The sequence below is a fragment of the Salmo trutta genome, chromosome 22 (genome assembly GCF_901001165.1).
Source record: "Salmo trutta chromosome 22, fSalTru1.1, whole genome shotgun sequence".
Classification (NCBI taxonomy): domain Eukaryota; kingdom Metazoa; phylum Chordata; class Actinopteri; order Salmoniformes; family Salmonidae; genus Salmo; species Salmo trutta.
The window spans coordinates 26,384,991-26,407,442 of NC_042978.1; the positions used below are offsets into that span (position 1 = coordinate 26,384,991).

The 22,452-nt window shown below is 44.2% G+C and overlaps 1 protein-coding gene across 5 annotated transcripts in view; it reads right to left on the minus strand.

The window, feature by feature from the left end:
- Window positions 1-22,452, minus strand: part of LOC115158475 (SUN domain-containing ossification factor) — a 99,910-nt gene that overhangs the window by 23,972 nt on the left and 53,486 nt on the right. For 4 of the 5 annotated variants that reach the window (XM_029707457.1, XM_029707455.1, XM_029707459.1 and 1 more), the window contains exons 2-13: window positions 13,162-13,291; window positions 12,046-12,144; window positions 11,241-11,578; window positions 9,070-9,247; window positions 8,461-8,578; window positions 6,969-7,093; window positions 6,795-6,862; window positions 6,263-6,370; window positions 6,075-6,180; window positions 3,682-3,702; window positions 3,370-3,425; window positions 1,443-1,534 (exon numbers count right to left, since the gene is read on the minus strand). In XM_029707457.1, coding sequence (XP_029563317.1) covers window positions 1,443-1,534; window positions 3,370-3,425; window positions 3,682-3,702; window positions 6,075-6,180; window positions 6,263-6,370; window positions 6,795-6,862; window positions 6,969-7,093; window positions 8,461-8,578; window positions 9,070-9,247; window positions 11,241-11,578; window positions 12,046-12,144; window positions 13,162-13,291 — 1,439 coding nt within the window. The remainder of the gene's footprint in view (window positions 1-1,442; window positions 1,535-3,369; window positions 3,426-3,681; window positions 3,703-6,074; window positions 6,181-6,262; window positions 6,371-6,794; window positions 6,863-6,968; window positions 7,094-8,460; window positions 8,579-9,069; window positions 9,248-11,240; window positions 11,579-12,045; window positions 12,145-13,161; window positions 13,292-22,452) is intronic. The other variant, XM_029707458.1, reaches the window with a different exon arrangement.

The window sequence follows — 22,452 nt, forward strand, 5'->3', positions numbered from 1 at the left end:
TGGGCAAACGTACAAAATCAGCAGGGGAACAAATTATTTTCCCCTCACTGTAGTTCTGACAGTGTAGGAATATCTAACAATTCCACAATAACTACCTAATACACACACAAATCTAAGTAAAGGAATGGAATAAGAATATATACACAAATATATGCATGAGCAATGACAGAGCAGCATAGGCAAGATGCAATAGATGGTATAAAATACAGTATACCTTTCAAACGTTTGGGGTCACTTAGAAATGTCCTTGCTTTTGAAAGAATTTTTTTGTCCATTAAAATAACATCAAATTGATCAGAAATAGTCTCAACGTCAACAGTGAAGAGGCAACTCCGGGATGCTGGCTTTCTAGGCTGAGTTCCTCTGTCCAATGTCTGTGTTCTTTTGTCCATCTCAATCTTTTCTTTTTATTGGCCAGTCTGAGATATGGCTTTTTCTTTGAAACTCTGCCTAGAAAGCCAGCATCCCGGAGTCGCCTCTTCACTGTTTATGTTGAGACTGGTGTTTTGTGGATACTATTTAATGAAGCTGCCAGTTGAGGACTTGAGGCATCTGTTTCTCAAACTAGACACACTAATGTACTTGTCCTCTTGCTCAGTTGTGCACCGGAGCCTCCCACTCCTCTTTCTATTCTGGTTAGAGCCAGTTTGCACTGTTCTGTGAAGGGAGTAGTACACAGCGTTGTACAAGATCTTCAGTTTCTTGGCAATTTCTCGCATGGAATAGCCTTCATTTCTCAGAACAAGAATAGACTGACGAGTTTCAGAAGAAAGTACTTCTGGCCATTTTGAGGCTGTAATCGAACCCACAAATGTTTATGCTCCAGATACTCAACTATTCTAAAGGAGGCCAGTTTTATTGCTTCTTTAAATCAGAACAACAGTTTTCAGCTGTGCTAACTTAATTGCAAAAGGGTTTTCTAATGATCAATTAGCCTTTTAAAATGATAAACTTGGATTAGCTAACACAACGTGCCATTGGAACACAGGAGTGATGGTTGCTGATAATGGGCCTATGTAGATATTCCATTAAAAATCAGCTGTTTCCAGCTACAATAGTCATTTACAAAATGAACAAAGGCTACACCGTATTTTTGATCAATTTGATGTTATTTTAATGGACAAAAAATGTGCGTTTCTTTAAAAAACAAGGACATTTCTAAGTGACCCCAGACTTTTGTACAGTGGTGTATATGAGTGACGCAAGATATGTAAACATGATTAAAGTGACTAGTGATCCATGTATTAAAGTAGCCAATGATTTCAAGTCTATGTAGGCAGCAGCCTCTCTGTGTTGGGTGATGGCTGTTTAACAGTCGATGGCCTTGAGATCGAAGCTGTTTTTCAATCTCTCGGTCCCAGCTTTGATGCACCTAATCAGGTACGTTATTGAGAACACAATCTCTTTTATAACCGATTATCAAACACAGTGTACCATCTCACCATAATCCTCATCAAGGTATTCCAGCCTCTCTGAGGGGTACTGAGAATCTGCAATCTCTTCATATTCCTCCACCATACTGGTACCAAACACCCTGTAAACACACACACACACACAGCTAACATCTGGTTACATGTATTATATACAGCTGAAAGAGAGGAATGAAGCTCAGACTAACATGAACGTTGTCAGAATACTGACAGGTGGGTTGACATGTTGCTGAGATTACACTGTTCCCTATAGTGTTCTCTACCTCAAACAAACCCCAGCCCTGAGGAGATGTGGGTTTGAGTGAGAGGTTCAACATCAGGGAAACGTCTGTACTCTAACTGCACATTCATATATACATCTCAACCCTTTCACCTTCGACTGAGAGAATGTACACCTTATCATGTCGTTTATCTACAGAGTAGCAGCAGTTAAGTGGATGTGAACTTAGTTCCAGTTAAAAAGGGGACAAAGGGTGTTTTTCAATTTTTGTTATACTGAATGTTATCAGATCTACAACCAAAACCTAATATTAGATATAAGGAACCTGAATGAACAAATAACAATTACATACTTATTTAATTCATTTCTTAAGCAACACCCAATGCCCTGGTGTGAAAAAGTAATTGCACCCTTACGCCCAATGCCACATTTAGCTACAATGACTAACCAAACACTTCCTGTAGTTGTTGATCAATCTCTCACATCGCTGTGGAGGATTTCTGGCCCACTCTTCCATAAAGAGCTGCTGTAACAGCGACATGTGGGTTTTTTAAGAATGAACTGCTTGTTTCAAGTCCTGCTACAACATCTCAATTGGGATTAGGTCTGGACTTTGACTAGGCCATTCCAGAACTTCAAATATTTTTTTTTTGTTGCCATTTTCATGTAGTTTTGGATCATTGTCTTGCTGCATGACCCAGCTGCTTTTCAGCTTCAGCTCACAGACGGATGGCCTGAAATTCTCCTGTAGAATTCTCTGATACAGAGCAGAATTCATGGTTCCTTCTATTAAGGCAAGTCTTCTATGTCCTGTTGCAACAAAGCATCCCCAAACATCACACTACCACCACCATACTGGACTCATCTGTCCATAGAACATTATTCCAAGAGTCTGGATGATCACCCAGGTGCTTTTTTGGATGACATGGGTCCCATTATGCCTGGTGAAAGCCAAACACAGCATTCCACAGTAAGAACCTCATACCAACTGTCAAGTATGGTGGTGGTGGTAGTGTGATGGTTTGGGGATGCTTTGCTGCCTCAGGACCTAGAAGACTTGCCTTAATAGAAGGAACCATGAATTCTGCTCTGTATCAGAGAATTCTACAGGAGAATTTCAGGCCATCCGTCTGTGAGCTGAAGCTGAAGTGCAGCTGGGTCATGCAGCAAGACAATGATCCAAAACACACAATTAAGTCTACATGAAAACAGCAGAAAAGCAACACATTTGAAGTTCTGGAATGGCCTAGTCAAAGTCCAGACCTAATCCCAATTGAGATGTTGTGGCAGGACTTGAAACGAGCAGTTTATGCTTGAAAACCCACAAATGTCACTGAGCTACAGCAGTTCTGCATGGAAGCGTGGGCCAAAATTCCTCCACAGCGATGTGAGAGAGTGATCAACAACTACAGGAAGTGTTTGGTTGCAGTCATTGTAGCTATGTGGCACAACAAGTTAAAGTTTAAGGAGGCAATTAATTTTCCCACAGGGGAATTGGGTGCTGGATAACTGTTAATTGAAAAAATAATATAAGTATACTTTTTTGGGGTTATTTGTAACCTCAGGTTCCCTTTATCTAATATTAGGTTTCAGTTGAAGATCTGATCAAAAATAGAGAAAATAAGGGGGCAAATACTTTTTCATATCACTGCATCTGTAAAAAGTGAAATGACAGTCTTTCTACCACTCCTTCCTTCCCTCCCACTATACATCTCTAACCTGATGAGGCTGAGGGGACAGAAGTGTTCTGATCCAAAGTGGGAGACGAGCTCCACCTGGAGGGAAGGGGAGACAAAGGGTTAAACCACTGGTAAAACACTCACACCTGGTTAATTAAACCACCCAGCAACACTAACATTATAGTCATCCAATAACATCCATACTAAATCAAATCAAAGGTGATGTAGTAGAACTTATGTGTGTTTTATTGTTTTAGTTTGTTTTGTTCATGCATTACAGTATCTGTGCACTGCCACCAAAGCTTCCCATTATGGAGCATATTTACAACCTCTAAAAGAGAAGAATGCTAACCTTTATGTACTTGATGAACATCTGATGCAAGAGGAAGAGACAGAGAGAGAGGGGAAAAGGAGAGAAATCAGTAAAAGGCTGATTCATGCCACAAGCAAGTCAAGCACCTGGTCCTTTTTTTTGGCATTTTCGTAAAAATATTTCCTGACAACATAACACACAGTGTTGACTGAATGCTTGCTCTACAAGAGACTACAAGGATAAAGCAATAAAGGACAGGGTTAGGTATATGAAGCAATACAAGGTACAAATAGCATTAAAATGGAAATGTATTATACAGTGCATTCGGAAAGTAGTCAGACCTAGACCTTTTCCACATTTGGTTACGTTACAGCCTTATTCTAAAATGGATTCAATTGTTTTTTCCCCCCTCAATCTTCCCACAATACCACATAATGACAAAGAAAAAACACATTTATAGAAATTTGAGAATTTATAAAAATAATAAAAAACAGGAATAATTATTTTTACATAAGTATTCAGACCCTTTACTCAGTACTTTGTTGAAGCACCTTTGGCAGCGATTACAGCCTTGAGTCTTCTTAGGTATGACGCAACAATCTTGGTACACCTGTATTTGGGAGTTACTCCCATTGTTCTCTGCAGATCCTCTCAAGCTCTGTCAGGTTGGATGGGGAGCGTTGCTGCACAGCTATTTTCAGGTCTCTCCAGAGATGTTCAAGTCCGGGCTCTGGCTGGGCCACTCAAGGACATTCAGAGACTTGTCCCAAAGCCTCTCCTGCGTTGTCTTGGCTATGTGCTTAGGGTCGTTGTCCTGTTGGAAGGTGAACCTTTGGCCCAGTCTGAGGTCCTGAGCACTCTGGAGCAGGTTTTCATGAAGGATCTCTGTACTTTGCACCGTTCATCTTTGCCTCGATCCTGACTAGTCTCCCAGTCCCAACCACAGAAAAAAACATCCCCACAGCATGATGCTGCCATTACCGAACTTTACCATAGGGATGGTGCCAGGTTTCCTCCAGACATGACACTTGGCAATCAGACTCAAGAGTTTAGTCTTGGTTTCATCAGACCAGAGAATCTTGTTTCTGACAGCCTTTAGGCAAACTCCAAGCGGGTTGTCATGTGGTTTTTACTGAGGAGTGTCTTCAGTCTGGCCCCTCTACCATAAAGGCCTGATTGGTGGAGTGCTGCAGAGATGGTTGTCCTTCTGGAAGGTTCTCCCATCTCTCCACAGAGAAACTCTAGAGCTCTGTCAGAGTGACCATCAGGTTCTTGGTCACCTCCTTGACCAAGGCCCTTCTCCCCCGATTGCTCAGTTTGGCCGGACGGCCAGCTCTAGGAAGTCTTGGTAGTTCCAAACGTTGTCCATTTAAGAATGATGGAGGCCACTGTGTTCTTAGGGACCTTTAATGCTGCAAAAAAAAAAAAAGTGGTACCCTTCCCCAGATCTGTGCCTTGACACAGTCCTGTCTCGCAGCTCTACGGACAATTCCTTTGACCTCATGGCTTGGTTTTTGCTCTGATATGCACTGTCAACTGTGGGATCTTATGTAGATAGGTGTGTGCCTTTCCAAATCATGTTGAATTTACCACAGGTGGACTCCAATCAAATTGTAGAAACATCTCAAGGGTGATCAATGGAAACAGGATGCACCTGAGCTCATTTCGAGTCTGAATAGGGTCTGAGTAGTTATGTAAATAAGGTATGTTTTTTATTTGTAATACATTTCCAAACATTTATAAAAACTGTTATCGCTTTGTCATTATGGGGTATAGTGTGTAGATTGCTGAGGATGTATTTGTATTTAATCCATTTTAGAATAAGGCTGTAACGTAACAAAATGTGGAAAAAGTCAAGGGGTCTGAATAGTTTGAATGCACTGTAAGTATTGATAGCAGTTACTTTAGAGGAGTAGGGAAGTAGACAAACAGAACCTAGACAGACATCAGAACAAGACATATCAGGTTGATGACAGCTTCAGTTCTTCATCATTTGGTAACAGCGGCATATTCATATTAACCCAACACAAAAAAAGCTCCCACAAAATATTTTAAACTACAAAGAATGAAATAAATAAATGCAATAACAAAGCGTTAGATAAGAGAAGATGGCGAGGAGTAGAGTTGAATGCCTACAATATAGTAGGCACTTTCCAATACTTTTTTACTGTATTTGTACTGTGTTTATTACACATAGAAGTAGGGAGGAAAGGTAGCTGAAATACACCAACACCCTCAGAATATTTCCTTCCATATTTTCACCCTCACAATCACACATATTGTGTGAGGTTTGAGTAGGGAGCCAGTCTTATGTTGATGACATTGGAAACCTATTGTGAAGTCATGAGGAATTTACCTGGGCTTAGAACATAGAATTCAAATGGTGTGTGTGTCTGCAGTGTGTGTGTAGGCGTGAGTGTGTAAGTTTGTACCTTGATGTATTTGGCATAGAGCTGTTCGTCCAATGGGAAGCTCTGGACGGTGCGCTCGTCACGGGCGTGGAACGTTCCCAACTTCAACCACTTGTTGGTGGGATACCTGAGAGAGAGCAAGAGAACGAGAGGGGTGGTCAGACGGGCATGTGTGTGTCCTGAGAGAAAGGGGAAGGGTGTGCATGTACCTGTCGCTGATGGAGACCAGGAAGTCTTTAGGTGTGGAGGAGAAGAGTTCAAAGTTAGCGATGTCCAACTGTTTCACCTGGATGGGCTCACAAAGCTCTATCACAAACCTAGAGAGAGAGAAGGGGAAGAGGAAGATAGAGGTAGATGAGGAATGATAATGTGAGATATTTCCAGCTGCCTGCTCTCCCCTTGACCTCTGTCTGGGCAGATGGTTGGCAGTTGGGGTCACACTTGCTGAGGGGACAATGTGTGTGTTTCTGGAGGAAACAGCAAAGCAGAACACTGAGTCACCCATTGTCACCCTGCAGCTCCACAGAGAGCAGCCAGGACAGAGAAGAGGAAGGGCAAACTGTCCACAAAATTAAACAACGAGAGATGAGTAGATTGAACATTTGACATCTTTAATTATTTATTCTCATGATTGTTTGGAACTGTGTATCCCTGTTGCACAATGTTAACTGAAGCAAAAAGTGACAACGTCTCCTGCATCAGCAAGCATAGACACGCCCCTCGAATGTGTGTGTGACTCACCAGATCTTGATGCTGCAGGGGTTCAGCATGTACAGGTCCATATTCTCCATGAGGATAGCAGATGTACTCTGGAAACCAGAAAGGATAGAGAGAACAAAATGGCAAATATGAGACACATAATGAGTCAATGGACTGATTTTTACTATTCTAAGAACATAAAAACTTGTGTGTTACCTTGGCTTCTGGGTTAGCTGACAGTATCTTAGCTCCACACTCCACAGAAGCATAGTTGTTTTTAAAGTTCTTCTGCACCTTCTTCACAGGGGGGCTTCCACTTGAAGAGGTATGGAGGGACAGAGCTGGAGAAGACAGGGGGTTAGGAGGTGTGTGTGGGTTGGTTCTTCTACCCTTGAGGGGACCTAAAATCCCCCAAAAAAACCCACAAGGATAGTAAAACAAAGACCTTCTCCCTTGTGGGGACATTTCCCAAGTCAACAAAGGCTATTTTCAGCTTAGGGGTTAAGTTTAGGGTTACTATTAGGGTTAGGGTAAAACCCAATTTATGCTCGATCCAAAAATGTGGTCAGAGACGTCATATGGAGGGTGCCGAGCTTCTGGAGGCACGCAGAGGCCAAATCAAGCTCCGTACCTCATTGCTGTGCTCCTCTCAAATGTTTTAACTATGTGGAGGGCTCCGTATAACTCCACATTGACATGAATGGATGATGGTAGGTGGGGGTGGTACGTCTTGTATAAACACAAGCTCACTTCCTTGACAACAGCTCTGCTCAGCGCAATAAGGATGAAACCCTGACGTCTGCGGAGGCTGCATGGCAGTAAATGCTGTACGGCCTCTTCAGAAGTCAGATTGACCATGCAGAGCCTTTAAGGGGTTAGTGGTTAGAGGTTTAGGAGTTAGGTTAGGGAAAATAGGATTTTGAATGGAAATTCATTTTAGGTCCCCACGAGGATAGAACAAAACGTGTGTGTGTGTGTGAGAGAAAGATGCAGTCTGGGACCTTAAACACTTCCAAATCCGTAACATATTGTACGAATTACAAAAAAATAACTTAACATATCATACGAAATGGATGACGTAGTACACAATTGCCACCGTCACACCATCTGTTTATAAATGTGGTGTCTGTCTGGTCTGTGATTATGGTGATGCTGAGGACAGGAGATCTACACAAGGTCCAGTTTCTAGCTCAGCGGATAACAACACAATGGGTTAACTGACCCTGCCACGCTGTCTATGATCTAAGAGTGTGAGGGTACTGTACGCAATCTGGAAGTATTTGTGTGTGCAGTGCATGAGGCGTGGAGTTTGTGTGTGTGAACGTCTGTTGGTCTGTGTCCTTCTGCTCCAGTAGACTGGGCCATTCATGACGGTGGAGAAAGAGTGCTGCCTCAGAGGAGGAGGGTGACAACACACACAGTCCAGTACCCATACTGCCCTCATTCAGAGGGAAGAGATTCAAGAATGAAAGGCAAGGGGGAGAAACTATGAGGGATAGAGAGAAAGAATAGAGGGAAGGAGGAATATGGAGGGAAGGAGGAAGAGATCGAGTGAGGGAGGGAGTTGATAGGAGTAAAGAGATTTAGGTCTCTGCACTAGTTTGTCTGAAAAATGACTGTTGCGACCATCATGTCTTCTTCATGGTCACTGAGCTTCTCCTGAACATGATATTAATGAGGGGAACGTGTCCCTGTGTGTGTTTCTTACTCTTCTCTTTCTCCACCTCCATGACTTGTTTCTTCCACTCGTCGAAGGTTGGGATGTCCTCCTTACTGGGCACTGAGGGGTCCGTCTCAATAGCGCTGGCATCACTGGCATCCACTGCCTTGACAGGTATAGAGAGACACGTTATACAGACACATCCAGTGAGCTGTAATTTATATATTACATAATCACTTGATAAGACCCCAGAACGGTCGACAAAGCCTCGTCATTAACACAGATACGGGCCAATCCGGTTCAGCTCTGTTTATCTGCAGCCAATGTAGTTGGAGAACAGAACAGCTCTGTACCAATACTGGACAGGGCTTTTAATTCATCACCATCTACAAACAAAGGCTGACCCTCTCCTTCTCTCATTCCCACCCTCTCGCTCCCTTCCACCCCTCCTCCTTCCCTCCTCCCAGTAAGAGAAATGCAGAGGGAGCAGAGGGCTGAATGAAGGACTTTGCAGGATTGGCAGCCAAGCTGTGTGTAGCTCCTCCCCCCAATGCTCACACGCAAACCTCTCCACTCCCATTACATTTACAGTCAGTGGCACAACTAACGGTCTACTCTCTGTAACACTGAGGAATAGGTTGTGGGACTCCCTCTCACCTGCTGGTCTTGGTCGGTGTCTTGGTGCCTGTGGGAGGTTTCTCCCCCCTGGTCCAGCTCTGGTAGACTTTGGTCCTGGTCTGGGTCCTCTGGACTGACAGATGCTTGGACATCAGCATCAGAACCAGCCTGAATTTGATCCTGCTCTGACTGGCTCTCTACTGGGTCAGCATCACCACTATGGGGGAGAGGGAGAGAGAAGAGAGGGGGTTAGAGGGGACGAAAGGAGAAACAATCTGGAACCACACTATTTTCTTTCAATAACATTCCTACCGTGTATAAAGGGGCATATAAAAAAATACAATTATAATTACGTGAAAAACTACAACAAAACACTATTTCAGCTCAAAGGGAATATCAGTTAAATAACGATGTACTTCAGAGGTTGACTAATGACACCACCTCTTACGATACGATAAATACTTTATTTATACCAAAGAGGAAATTGTCGTGGACCCATAATTCTGCTATTTTAACAAATAACATCTCATATACATCATACGTACAATACACATCTCTCATTTCAGTCATTTAGCAGTGCACTCATCTTAAGATAGTGGGACAACCACAGTCATAGTAAGCTACGTTATTGAAGAAAAATGTACGCTCAGCAAAGTCAGAGCTAGTAAAGGGGAAAAGAGTCAAGTGCGAGTGTTCATTCACTAAAGGCTTTTTGAGGAGAGGGTGCAAGGGAGGTGCAGGGGGATTATTTAAGATACTCTTTAAAGAGGTAGTGTTTCAGATGTTTTCAGAAGATGGGCAGGGACTCTGCTGCATTGGGGTGCAGGACAGAGAACAAGCTTGTACTGGGTTGAGTGTGAGCTGCTCTCCTGTAAGGGTGGGAGGGCCAAGAGACCAGAGGTGGCAGAACGGAGTGCTCGGGTTGGGGTGTAGGTTGGGGTGTAGAAAGTTTTCGCTCAGCTGGCCGCAGCCCTGTAAGCTTGCAATGAGTTACTCAGCCAAGGAGCAGGAGGGGAGAGCCGAGCCGTCCGGGGGGAAAGGGGACAATACGAGTCATAAGATGCAGAAATGGAGGATAGTAGGGTCGAAGAGGCAGAGTCAGGAGACAGGAGGGAGAAGGAATTATCAGAAGGGAGAGATGATAGGATAGAAGAGGAGTGGGAGAGAGAGAGTAAAGATTGCGACGGCACATGACCATCTGGGTAGGGGCTGAGTGGTTAGGGTTGGTGGAAAGGGAGACAGAAAAGGAAACAAAGTACTGATCAGAGACCTGGAGGGGTTACAGGGAGACTAGTAGGCAAACAGCCTCTAATAAAGATGAGGTCAAGCGTATTGCCTGCCTTGTGAGTAGGAGGGGACTGGGAAAGGGTCAGGTCAAAACAGGCAAGGAGGGGAATGAAAGAGCTGTGAATCAAAGGCAGACGTCAGGAGGTTGAAGTCACCAAGTACGAAGAGTTGTGAGCCATCGTCAGGCAATGAGCTTGTCAAGTTGTCAAACTCATTGAAGAACTCCCTAACGGCACCTGGCAGGTGATAGATGACAATGTTAAGCTTGAGTGGACAAGTGACAGTGACAGCATGGAATTCAAATGATGAGATGGACAGGTGAGAGGGAGAAAATAGCCCTATGCCACCATTGCGACGACCAGATGCTCTTGGACTATGAGAGAAAACGTAGTCAGATGGAGAGCAGCTGGAGTAGCGGTGTTCTCTCGGGTAATCCATGTCTTCGTCTGGGTCTTCGTCAGGGCAGCATAGGCTGAGATGAACTCGGAAGTTCCAAAACGCTGCCGAAGACCAGGAATTCCACATTGTTCTCGCAGGGCACACTAAATTAGAAGGGTTGCAGCCAAGGTTTGGGGAGCGTCTTTAAAGCCTACATGAAGAGGAGCGAACTGAGATAGAATACACACATAGTTTCCAAAGCTACAAAAGAGCAAAATTAGATCTGAAAAGTAACTAGGGAAGATATTCAAGTGAGCGAGTGATGTGGAGCCTTCCTGTCCCTTAATCCTGGTTGATGTGTCAACAACTATCTTCAAGTTATGAGCAGTCAGCAGTTCACACACTCACACCAAGTGGGCTATTAGGAAGACCGGGAGCACTTAAAGTAGGTGGCCCTAGCTAGCAAAAAAAGTACTAGACAAAAATTATACTCCTCACTCCTGGAGATATCAGGAGTCATCTAGCTATAGAATGAAGCAGCTTACCTGGCTGGGGCTGGAGCAGGGGTGTGAGAGGTAGAGGTAGGTGTGTGTTGGGGGTCTTCTGTGGCCGGGGCTGGGCTGGGTTCTGCCAGGGCATCACTGCGGGTCTCGGCCGGGGCTGGGGGGTCTGTGGAGGCTTGGTCCTGGGCTAGGTCATCGCTGGGTGATGGGGTGGAGGAGGGTGGAGTTGCCTGGTCCTGGAGGGGAGGGAGTTGTGTATCGGGCTCTGGGTGGGTGTGTGTGCGTGGCTCAGCAGCAGCAGCAGCGTGGGCTTCAGGATCATCGTGTGGTTCTGGAGCTGACCAGACCTCTACTACTACAGGCTCCTCCTGATTCACAGTCTGGAAAACACACACAAATTCAATTATCTCTCTGTTCAGTGTTGTGTGTGTTGGGCTCCTCTAGTGCAGCCCTCTCTGTCTCCAGTCCCACGTCGTAGGAGGAGTGTGTGTGTGTGTGTGTCTCTGTGTGTGTGTGTGTGTGTTACCTGTTCAGTGTTGTGTGTGTTGGGCTCCTCTAGTGCAGCTCTCTCTGTCTCCAGTCCCACGTCGTAGGAGGAGTGTGTGTGTGTGTGTCTCTGTGTGTGTGTGTGTGTTACCTGTTCAGTGTTGTGTGTGTTGGGCTCCTCTAGTGCAGCCCTCTCTGTCTCCAGTCCCACGTCGTAGGAGGAGTGTGTGTGTGTGTGTGTTACCTGTTCAGTGTTGTGTGTGTTGGGCTCCTCTAGTGCAGCTCTCTCTGTCTCCAGTCCCACGTCGTAGGAGGAGTGTGTGTGTGTGTGTGTGTGTCTCTGTGTGTGTGTGTGTGTTACCTGTTCAGTGTTGTGTGTGTTGGGCTCCTCTAGTGCAGCCCTCTCTGTCTCCAGTCCCACGTCGTAGGAGGAGTGTGTGTGTGTCCTCGGCGACTCCATCTGGGGAACAGGAGCCGTTAGAACATTTTAATTCTACAGAAACTATGGTAAACTGAACTAGGCTAGCCTCTTTTGCCGGAAGACATGACAGAATGATAGAAAAACACCACAAACAGGAGAATGAGTGAGCGTCTCAGGCTGAGAAACAGTTCTTTGTTAGACTGAGGGACAGAACAAAAGGCTGTTCTATAAGGGACTAACAGCACGGCTCCGACAGTACAGACAGGCCTGTTTGCCATGTGTACATTGACAGTATGCCAGCATGCAGCAGGCTTGTACTTGCATGCCCATGGAGGACTAAATATGTGTTTACATAGCAGCCCCCCACCCCTCTCCCTCAGGGCCCCCCACCCCTCTCCCTCAGGCCCCCAGTTCAGAGTTGTATGTGGATATGGGCTGAGACCGTTTAAGAGGGATTAGTCTTTATTTGGCTAATACTGTCAAAACAAAGTCTGAGTGAGGCCTAGTGGGGTCTGGGGGAAAGCCGAGTGAACTGTGGCCTGCCCCTGGTCTGACCTGGACACATTACCGTTATCATGGTCTCAGGAAGACACCATGGCCGGGCAAGCAGACCTGCTCTCAGCCTAGTGGCCAGAGATAGTGGCTGGGAGGAGGTCGCGTCAACAATCAAATGCACAACAACCACCAATGGTAAGTCTTACATAACTCTTCAGCCAAATACCAACCCCTCCCTCACCTCTAGCCAGAGGTCAGGAACACACACACCTCTCCTCCACTCCCCAGGCCAAATCCCAAACTCATTATGGCCTTCTCTCCTCCGTCTTTCACCGGAGGTCACGTATGACCCCATATATAGGACTACACAAGCCCCTCCCCCTCCCTTAACACATTCACGCCCATGGCTTTGTTGAAATGGAGGTCAGAGGAAAATAAATGCTTTAGGTGGGTCTGATCATGATCCTTTCTGGCTGAAACACCATAGTAAGTGATTCTAGGTGTCGTTGTGGATTATTAGCCTGGTGGTCCAGTCTGTTTGTGCTTTAGACAACTCCTCACCTTGTGGTCCGTCCGGTGGTACTGCGCATGCTCATGGGTGTGAAGATGCTCTGGGGGGCTGCTGTCTCCACTAGACACAACTGGACCTGACGAGTTGTGCTCTGAACAACACACATGACTTCTGGGGTACCTGGAAGACAGAGACAGGCTCAGTAACACACAATGAACAATACAGCTGGGGTACCAACGCTGTCGGGTGTGTGTGGGGGGAATAAAATAAAAAACACACACACACACACACACACACACACACACACAACCAGTCAAAAGTTTGGACACTTACTCATTCCAGGGATTTTCTTTATTTTTACTATTTTAGAATATTAGTGAAGACATCAAAACTATTAAATAACACATATGGAATAGTGTAGTAACCAACAACAACAAAAAAGTGTTAAAATATATTTGATATTCTTCAAAGTAGCCACCCTTGATGACAGCTTTGCAAAGTTCCCAACCCCCATGCAAACTTTGCCACCGCTGCCTTACAGGAACAGGACTGGGCTTGCTGGACACTGAACCAAACTACTGTAGAACTGCCCTGCAGATGCCATCTCTGCCACTGGATTCCTTTTGATCTTAGTACTAGAGAGAAAGTCTGGAAAGGTCTAATATTGCATAAGAGCACAACATCGAGATAAACAGGAGAAACAAGAGAGGTAGAGCAGGGTATTTTTGTGTTTATCTGATTAGAGGGGTAAAGGCCGAGGTGATGTGGCGGGAGAGGAGGAAGGGTCCCTGGGGTGTGTGTGTGTGTTTAGGGCTCAATGAGCGAGGGGCCTGCCTGAACATGTCCACAATGTTAAGCTTCACACACACTTTAATTAAATGTTTTTTACACAATGTACTTTTCCCTCGGGCCTGGCCTCTTAAGCCCAGTATGAATCTAAACAACAGTTGGATGCTGCTCACACACACGCCCCTTGCTCTGAAACCTGAGCACTTCACCTTGACCACTCAGACATCACTGTCAGGCCACACACAATCTGGACTATGTTTTAGCCTTTTAGTTTGATGAGAGGATCCTGAGAAAGGTGAATGTGTTGTTTACCATGGTGACGTTAAGGACTCTGATCTTCTAGACCAGTGGTTCCCAAACTTTTTATAGTCCCGTACCCCTTCAAACATTCAACCTCCAGCTGCGTACCCATAATTGTAAGCCTGCCACACACACACAATACATTTAGTATTGTGTGTGTGAGAGTTTGTCACTTCCCACGAGCCGGATTGTGACAAAGAGCTCTTATAGGACCAGGGAACAAATCAAGAATTTTGCTTTATTTAACCATCTTACATATAAAACCTTATTTGTTCATCAAACTGTGAATAACTCACCACAGGTTAACTTTTTATGGATAGGGGGCAGTATTTTCACGGCCGGATAAAAAACATACCCGAATTAATCTGATTATTACTCCTGCCCAGAAACTAGAATATGCATAGATAGAAAACACTCCAAAGTTTCTAAAACTGTTTGAATGGTGTCTGTGAGTATAACAGAACTCATATGGCAGGCCAAAACCTGAGAAGATTCCAAACAGGAAGCGCCCTCTCTGACCATTTCTTGGCCTTCTTGATCATCTCTATCCAAAACAGGGGATCTCTGCTGTAACGTGACATTTTCTAACACTCCCATAGGCTCTCAGAAGGCGCCAGAACGTTGAATGATGACTTTGCAGGCCATGGCTGAAAAACAGTAGCGCATTTGGATAGTGGTCGAGCTGAGAACAATGAGACTGGGGCGCGCGTGCATGAAATTAGTCCATGTTTACATTTTCAGCCTTTGAACAAAAACAACGACTCCCGGTCGGAATATTATCGCTTTTTTACGAGAAAAATCGCATAAAAATTGATTTTAAACAGCGTTTGACATGCTTCGAAGTACGGTAATGGAATATTTTGAATTTTTTTGTCACGAAACGCGCCGGGCGCGTCACCCTTCTTTACCCTTCGGATAGTGTCTTGAACGCACGAACAAAACGCCGCTATTTGGATATAACTATGGATTATTTGGAACCAAACCAACATTTGTTATTGAAGTAAAAGTCCTGGGAGAGCATTCTGACGAAGAACAGCAAAGGTAATCCAATTTTTCTTATAGTAAATCTGAGTTTGGTGAGGGCCAAACTTGGTGGGTGTCAAAATAGCTAGCCTGTGATGGCCGGGCTATCTACTCAGAATATTGCAAAATAATGCTTTCACCGAAAAGCTATTTTAAAATCGGACATAGCGATTGCTTAAAAGGAGTTCTGTATCTATAATTCTTAAAATAATTATGTTTTTTGTGAACGTTTATCGTGAGTAATTTAGTAAATTCACCGGAAGTGTTCGGTGGGAATGCTAGTTCTGAACGTCACATGCTAATGTAAAAAGAGGGTTTTTGATATAAATATGAACTTGATTGAACAAAACATGCATGTATTGTATAACATAATGTCCTAGGAGTGTCATCTGATGAAGATCATCAAAAGGTTAGTGCTGCATTTAGCTGTGGTTTTGTGACATTATATGCTAGCTTGAAAAAATGGGTGTCTGATTATTTCTGGCTGGGTACTCTGCTGACATAATCTAATGTTTTGCTTTCGCTGTAAAGCCTTTTTGAAATCGGACAGTGTGGTTAGATAAAGGAGAGTCTTGTCTTTAAAATGGTGTAAAATAGTGATATATTTGAAAAATGGAAGTTTTCGGATTTGAGGACTTTGTATTTCGCGCCACGCCCATCATTGGATATTGGAGTGGTGTTCCGCTAGCGGAACGTCTAGATGTAAGAGGTTAATGAGAAGGGTGTGCTTGAAAGGATGCACATAACTCTGCAATGTTGGGTTGTATTGGAGAGTCAGTCTTAAATCATTTTCCACACAGTCTGCCTGTATTTAGTTTTCTTGCTAGTGAGGGCCGAGAATCCACTCTTACATAGATACGTGGTAGCAAAGGGCATCAGTGTCTTAACAGCGCGATTTGCCAAGGCAGGATACTCTGAGCACAGCACTATCCAGAAATCTGGCATTGGCTTCTGATTAAATGGCATTTTCACAGAACTGCTTGTTGCAATTTCGATGAGGCTCTCTTGTTCAGATATCGGTTACTGGACTGGAGGCAGGGCATGAAAGGGACAATCCAGTTGTTTGTGTCATCTGTTTTGGGAAAGTGTCTACATAATTGCACACCCAACTCACTCACGTGCGTCGCTATATCACATTTGACATTGTCCGTAAGCTTGAGTTCATTTTCACACAAAAAAAATCATACAACGATGGAAAGACCTGTGTGGTGTCCTTGTTACTGCAGACAGAGAAGACCTCCAACTTCTTAATCATAGCCTCAATTTTGTCCCGCACATTGAATATAGTTGCGGAGAGTCCCTGTAATCCTAGATTCAGATCATTCAGGTGAGAAAAAACATCACCCAGATAGGCCAGTCGTGTGAGAAACGTCATCATGCAAGTGGTCAGACAAGTGAAAATTATGGTCAGTAAAGAAAACTAAGTTCATCTCTCAATTCAAAAAAACGTGTCAATACATTGCCCCTTGATAACCAGTGCACTTCTGTATGTTGTAAAAGCGTTACATGGTCGCTGCCCATATCATTGCTTCATGCAGAAAATACACAAGAGTTCAGGGGCCTTGCTTTAACAAAGTTAACCATTGTCACTGTAGCGTCCAAAACATATTTCAAGCTGTCAGGCATTCCCTTGGCAGCAAGAGCCTCCCGGTGGATGCTGCAGTGTACCCAAGTGGTGTCGGGAGAAACTGCATGCGTGTTACCACTCCACTATGTCTCCCTGTCATGGCTTTGGCGCCATCAGTACAGATACCAACATCAGCAGCAGCTATGTTTGGCTACATACGGACCGTTAGTGGAATTCCCGCGAGAGAGTAACGTTTAATGTGATGTTAATTATTTGACTAGGCTACCTGTATTTGACATTGTTATTTTTGGCAGTGAAACGAGGCTACTCAGGTGAGAAAAAAACCTCACCCAAATGTATAGCCCCGTTGGAAAATATAAATGGACTGTTTGAAAATGTCAATAAAAAAAATATGATTTTCTACAAATGTGAATTGCATTTTTAAATTGGGCGTACCCCCGACGGCATTGTGCGTACCCCAGTTTGGGAATACCTGCTCTAGGCTAATCAATATAGCGCATAACATAAGTCTATACATTCTTTAACTTCAAACTCAGACAAAACAGAGATGCTAGTTCTAGGTACCAAGAAACAAAGATCTGTTGGATCTGACAATTAAATCTTGATGGTGTACAGTCGTCTCAAATAAAAAAAACTGCAGGACCTCGGCGTTACTCTGGACCCTGATCTCTTTTGACAAACTTCAAGTATATTTTCAAGGACAGCTTTTTCCCCCATCTTCGTAATTGCAAAAATCAAAAGCGTTTTGTCAAAAAATTATGCAGAAAAACTACTGCAATGCTCTGCTTTCTGGCTACCCGGATAAAGCACTAAATAAACTTTAGTTAGTAGCCATATTTAGCACTAGAATCTTGACGAGAACCCAAAAAAACTGATCATATTACTCCAGTGCTAGCCTCCCTACACTGGGGGAGATCTTCGTGGGCTATACTCAGCCTTGTCTCAGGGTAGTAAGTTGGTGGTTTGTGGATATCCCTCCAGTGGTGTGGGGGCTGTGCTTTGGCAAAGTGGGTGGGGTTATATCCTGCCTGGTTGGCCCTGTCCGGGGGTATCGTCAGACGGGGTCACAGTGTCTCGACACCTCGTCTCAGCCTCCATGCTGTAGTAGTTTGTGTCAGGGACCTAGGGTCAGTCTTATACCTGATGTAATTATCCTTTCTTATCCGGTGTCCTGTGTGAATTTAAGTATGCTCCCTCCAATTCTCTTCCCGGAGGACCTGAGCCCTGGGACCATGCCTCAGAACTACCTGGCCTGATGACTCCTTGCTGTCCCCAGTCCACCTGGTCGTGCTGCTGCTCCAGTTTCAACTGTTCTGCCTGCGGCTATGGAACCCTGACCTGTTCACCGGACGTGCTACCTTTTCCCGGACCTGCTGTTTGAGACTGACTCTCTACCGCACCTGCTGTCTAACTCTGAAAGCTCGGCAATGAAAAGCCAATTGACATTTACTCCTGAGGTGCTGACCTGTTGCACCCTCTACAACCACTGTGATTATTATTTTTATTTGACCCTGCTGGTCATCTATGAACGTTTGAACATCTTGGCCATGTACTGTTATAATCTCCACCCTGCACAGCCAGAAGAGGACTGACCACCCCTCAGAGCCTGGTTCCTCTAGGTTCCTGCCTTTCTAGCCACTGTGCTTCTACAGCTGCATTGCTTGTTGTTTGGGGTTTTAGGCTGGGTTTCTGTATAGCACTCTGACATAGGCTGATGTAAAAAGGGCTTTATAAATACATTTGATTGATTATTTCACTCTATTTATCTTTATCTTGACTGATGCACATGTCCATACTATACGTGTCCTTTTCCTCATCCTCCTTATCTACAGAGCACATGATCCATGCATCTAATTATCCAGTGCTGATGGTGTTGCAATGAGGGCCTAATCACATAGCATCACCACTTTGTACATACATCCAGTTCCAGTTCTAACCCGACGCCCCATAGGCACAGAGATGATATGGTTGAAGTCAGAAGTTTACATAGGCTGGAGTCATTAAAACTCATTTTTCAACCACCCCAAATTTCTTGTTAACAAACTATAGTTTTGGCAAGTCGGTTAGGACATCTACTTTGCATGACACAAGTCCTTTTTCAAAGAATTGTTTACAGACAGATTATTTCACTATATCACAATTCCAGTGGGTCAGAAGTTAACATACACTAAGTTGACTGTGCCCTTAAACAGCTTGGAAAATTCCAGAAAATGTCATGGCTTTAGAAGCTTCTGATAGGCTAATTGACATCATTTGAGTCAATTGGAGGTGTACCTGTGGGTGTATTTCAAGGCCTACCTTAACTCAGTGCCCCTTTGCTTGACATTATGGGAAAATCAAAAGACCTCAGAAAAAAAAGTTGTAGACCTCCACAAGTCTGGTGCGAAAAAGTGCAAATCAATCCGAGAACAACAGCAAAGGACCTTGTGAAGATGCTGGAGGAAACCGGTACAAAAGTATCTATATCCACAGTAAAACGAGTCCTGTATCGACATAACCTGAAAGGTCGCTCAGCAAGGAAGAGGTCTTCCAAATGGACAATGATCCCAAGCATACTTCCAAAGTTGTGGCAAAATGGCTTAAGGACAACAAAGTCAAGGTATTGGAGTGTCTATCATAAAGCCCTGACCTCAATCCTATAGAACATTTGTGGGCAGAACTGAAAAAGCGTGCGTGAGCAAGGAGGCCTATAAACCTGACTCAGTTACACCAGCTCTGTCAGGAGGAATGGGCCAAAATTCACCCAACTTATTGTGGGAGGCTTGTGGAAGGCTACCCGACACGTTTGACCCAAGTTAAACAATTTAAAGGCAATGCTACCAAATACTAATAGAGTGTATGTAAACTTCTGACCCACTGGGAATGTGATGAAATAAATAAAAGTTGAAATAAAATCACTACTATTATTCTGGCATTTCACATTCTTAAAATAAAGTGGTGATCCTAACTGACCTAAGACAGGGATTTTCTACTAGGATTAAATGTCAAGAATTGTGAAAAACGGAGTTTAAATGTATTTGGCTAAGGTGTATGTAAACTTCCGACTTCAACTGTATATGGCAGTGTGGGTAGGTAATGTAAGAGGCAGCACACACAATCAGACCATAATATGAGCTGTAGGGTGGATAGAGCCACAGCTAAACTTAGAGCCATAGCTTTCAACTATGTACTGCTTCAAATGTCACATACGTGAGGATGGGAGAATGGTCGATGTGCGACCAGGGATGGTGAGGTGGGGGTATACTGTATGCTAACAGGCCTATGTGTTAGGGCAGGAGTGTCAAAGGCCTAGTGTCTGCAGGTTTTTTGGCGTTCAATTAAGACCTAGACAACCAGGTGACAGGAGTTCCTTACTACACTGAACAAAAAAACCCTGCAACATTCAGCAATTTCAAAGATTTTAAATGAGTTACAGTTCATATAGGGAAAAGTCAATTGAAATAAATTCATTAAGTCCTTATCTATGGATTTCACATGACTGGGAATACAGAAATGCATCTGGTCACAGATCACTTAAAAAAATTACATCTGAAAACCAGTCAGTATGTGGTGTGACCACCATTTGCCTCATGCAGGGTGACATGTCTCCTTCGTATAGAGCTGTTCAGGTTGTTGATTGTGGCCCCGCGCTTCAATGGCTGTGCGAAGTTGCCGGATATTGGTGGGAACTGGAACACGGTGTCCTACACATCAATAAAGAGCCTCACAAACATGCTCAATAGGTGACATGTCTGGTGAGTATGCAGACCATGGAAGAACTGGGACATTTTCAGCTTCCAGGATTTGTGTACAGATCCTTGCGACATGGGGCCGTGCATTATCATACTGAAACATGAGGTGATAACGATGGATGAAAGATGCGACAATGGGCCTCAAGATCTCGTCACGGTATCTCTGTGCATTCAAATTGCCATCGATAAAATGCAATGGTGTTCGTTGTCCGTAGCTTATGTCTGCCCATACCATAACCCCACCATAGGGTGCTCTGTTCACATCAGCAAACAGCTCGCCCACACACGTCTGCCATCTGCCCAGTACAGTTGAAAACGGGATTCATCTGTGAAGAGCACACTTCTCCAGGGTGCCACTGAGCATCGAATGTGAGCATTTGCCCACCTAAGTCGGTTACGACGCCGAACTGCAGTCCGGTCAAGACCCTGGTGGAGGACGATGAGCATGCAGATAAGCTTCCCTGAGACTGTCAGAAACTGTGTAGAAATTCATCGGTTGTGCAAAACCAAAGTTTCATAAACCGTCTCAGACGAACCCGGATATGGAAGTCCTAATGTGGTTACACGTGGTCTGCGGTTGTGATGCTGGTTGGACATACTGCCAAATTCTCTAAAATAATGTTGGAGGTGGCTTATTGTAGAGAAATGAACATTCAATTCTCTGGCAACAGCTCTGGTGGACATTCCTGCAGTCAGCATGCCAATTACACGCTCCCTCAAAACATGTGGCATTGTATTGTGTGACAACTGCAAATTTTAGAGTGGCCTTTTATTGTCCCCAGCACAAGGTGCACCTGTGTAATGATCATGCTGTTGAATCAGTTTCTTGATGTCACACCTGTCAGGTGGCTAGATTATCTTGCCAAAAGAGAAATGCTCACTAACAGGGCTGTAAACAGATTTGTTTTCAAAATATGAGAGAAATACACTTTGTGCACATTGAACATTTCTGGGATGTTTTATTTCAGCTCATGAAACACTTTACATGTTGCTTTTAATTAAATCAATCAAGTACAAGGGTGGAGCAAAAACCCGCAGAAACTCGACCCTCCGTGGAAAGAGTTTGACACGTGGGTTTGAGTATATTGTCCAATCCCACATCAACCCCTATCCTACCCCCTCTACTCCATGCTCTGTAGATCTAAGAGGTATGAGTAATATGGCACAAATTCCACCTAGCCAATTAGGGGGTGATTTGGAATTGGGCGTGTCCTCTCCCTTTTCCACTTCCTTCGAACCCAACAACCAGCAAAGAGAAATACCATGAGGTAACATCACCATGAGGGGCTTGTAGTGGGTAGAAGTTGTTCACCTTAGACTTAAAAACCCTTTGAACTGAAGGCTCTGTAATTTACCCTTACATAGCTTTTAGCCAAACATAGACTTCTACCCCCATCTGCACAGGCCTATAGGCTAACCTAGACCTTGTTGTGAACTAAACAGACTTCTACCACGGCGATGATGGTAAGAGTGTTTATGTCACAACGTGTCTGAGGAACTGGACAGGAACTGCAGAGAGATGATTGACACCAGAACCATTTACAACTGGATTGACAGTTACAACTCAATTAAAATAATCCCCATAAACCAGCCTCTGATCCCAGAAGCCTTGCATTTCTATAACACTTCACACGCGCAGTCACCTCTCTCCTTGATAGGACTTCTCTTAGACAGCTGCAATCATCACACATAATAACATGCTGAGGAACCAAGTGGTCGGCTGATATTTCAGACATTACACAGAAGAAAACCTACATTTTGTCGATTTTTCACATGATCCTTCTTAAACCATTTATACACTCGTACCCGTATACGGGTTAAAAATTGTAGATTTGGGCACTGATAAGCGACTACATTGAAACGCAGTGGCTGTACAGTAACATGCGATAGCCTAAATGACGTCAGAAATC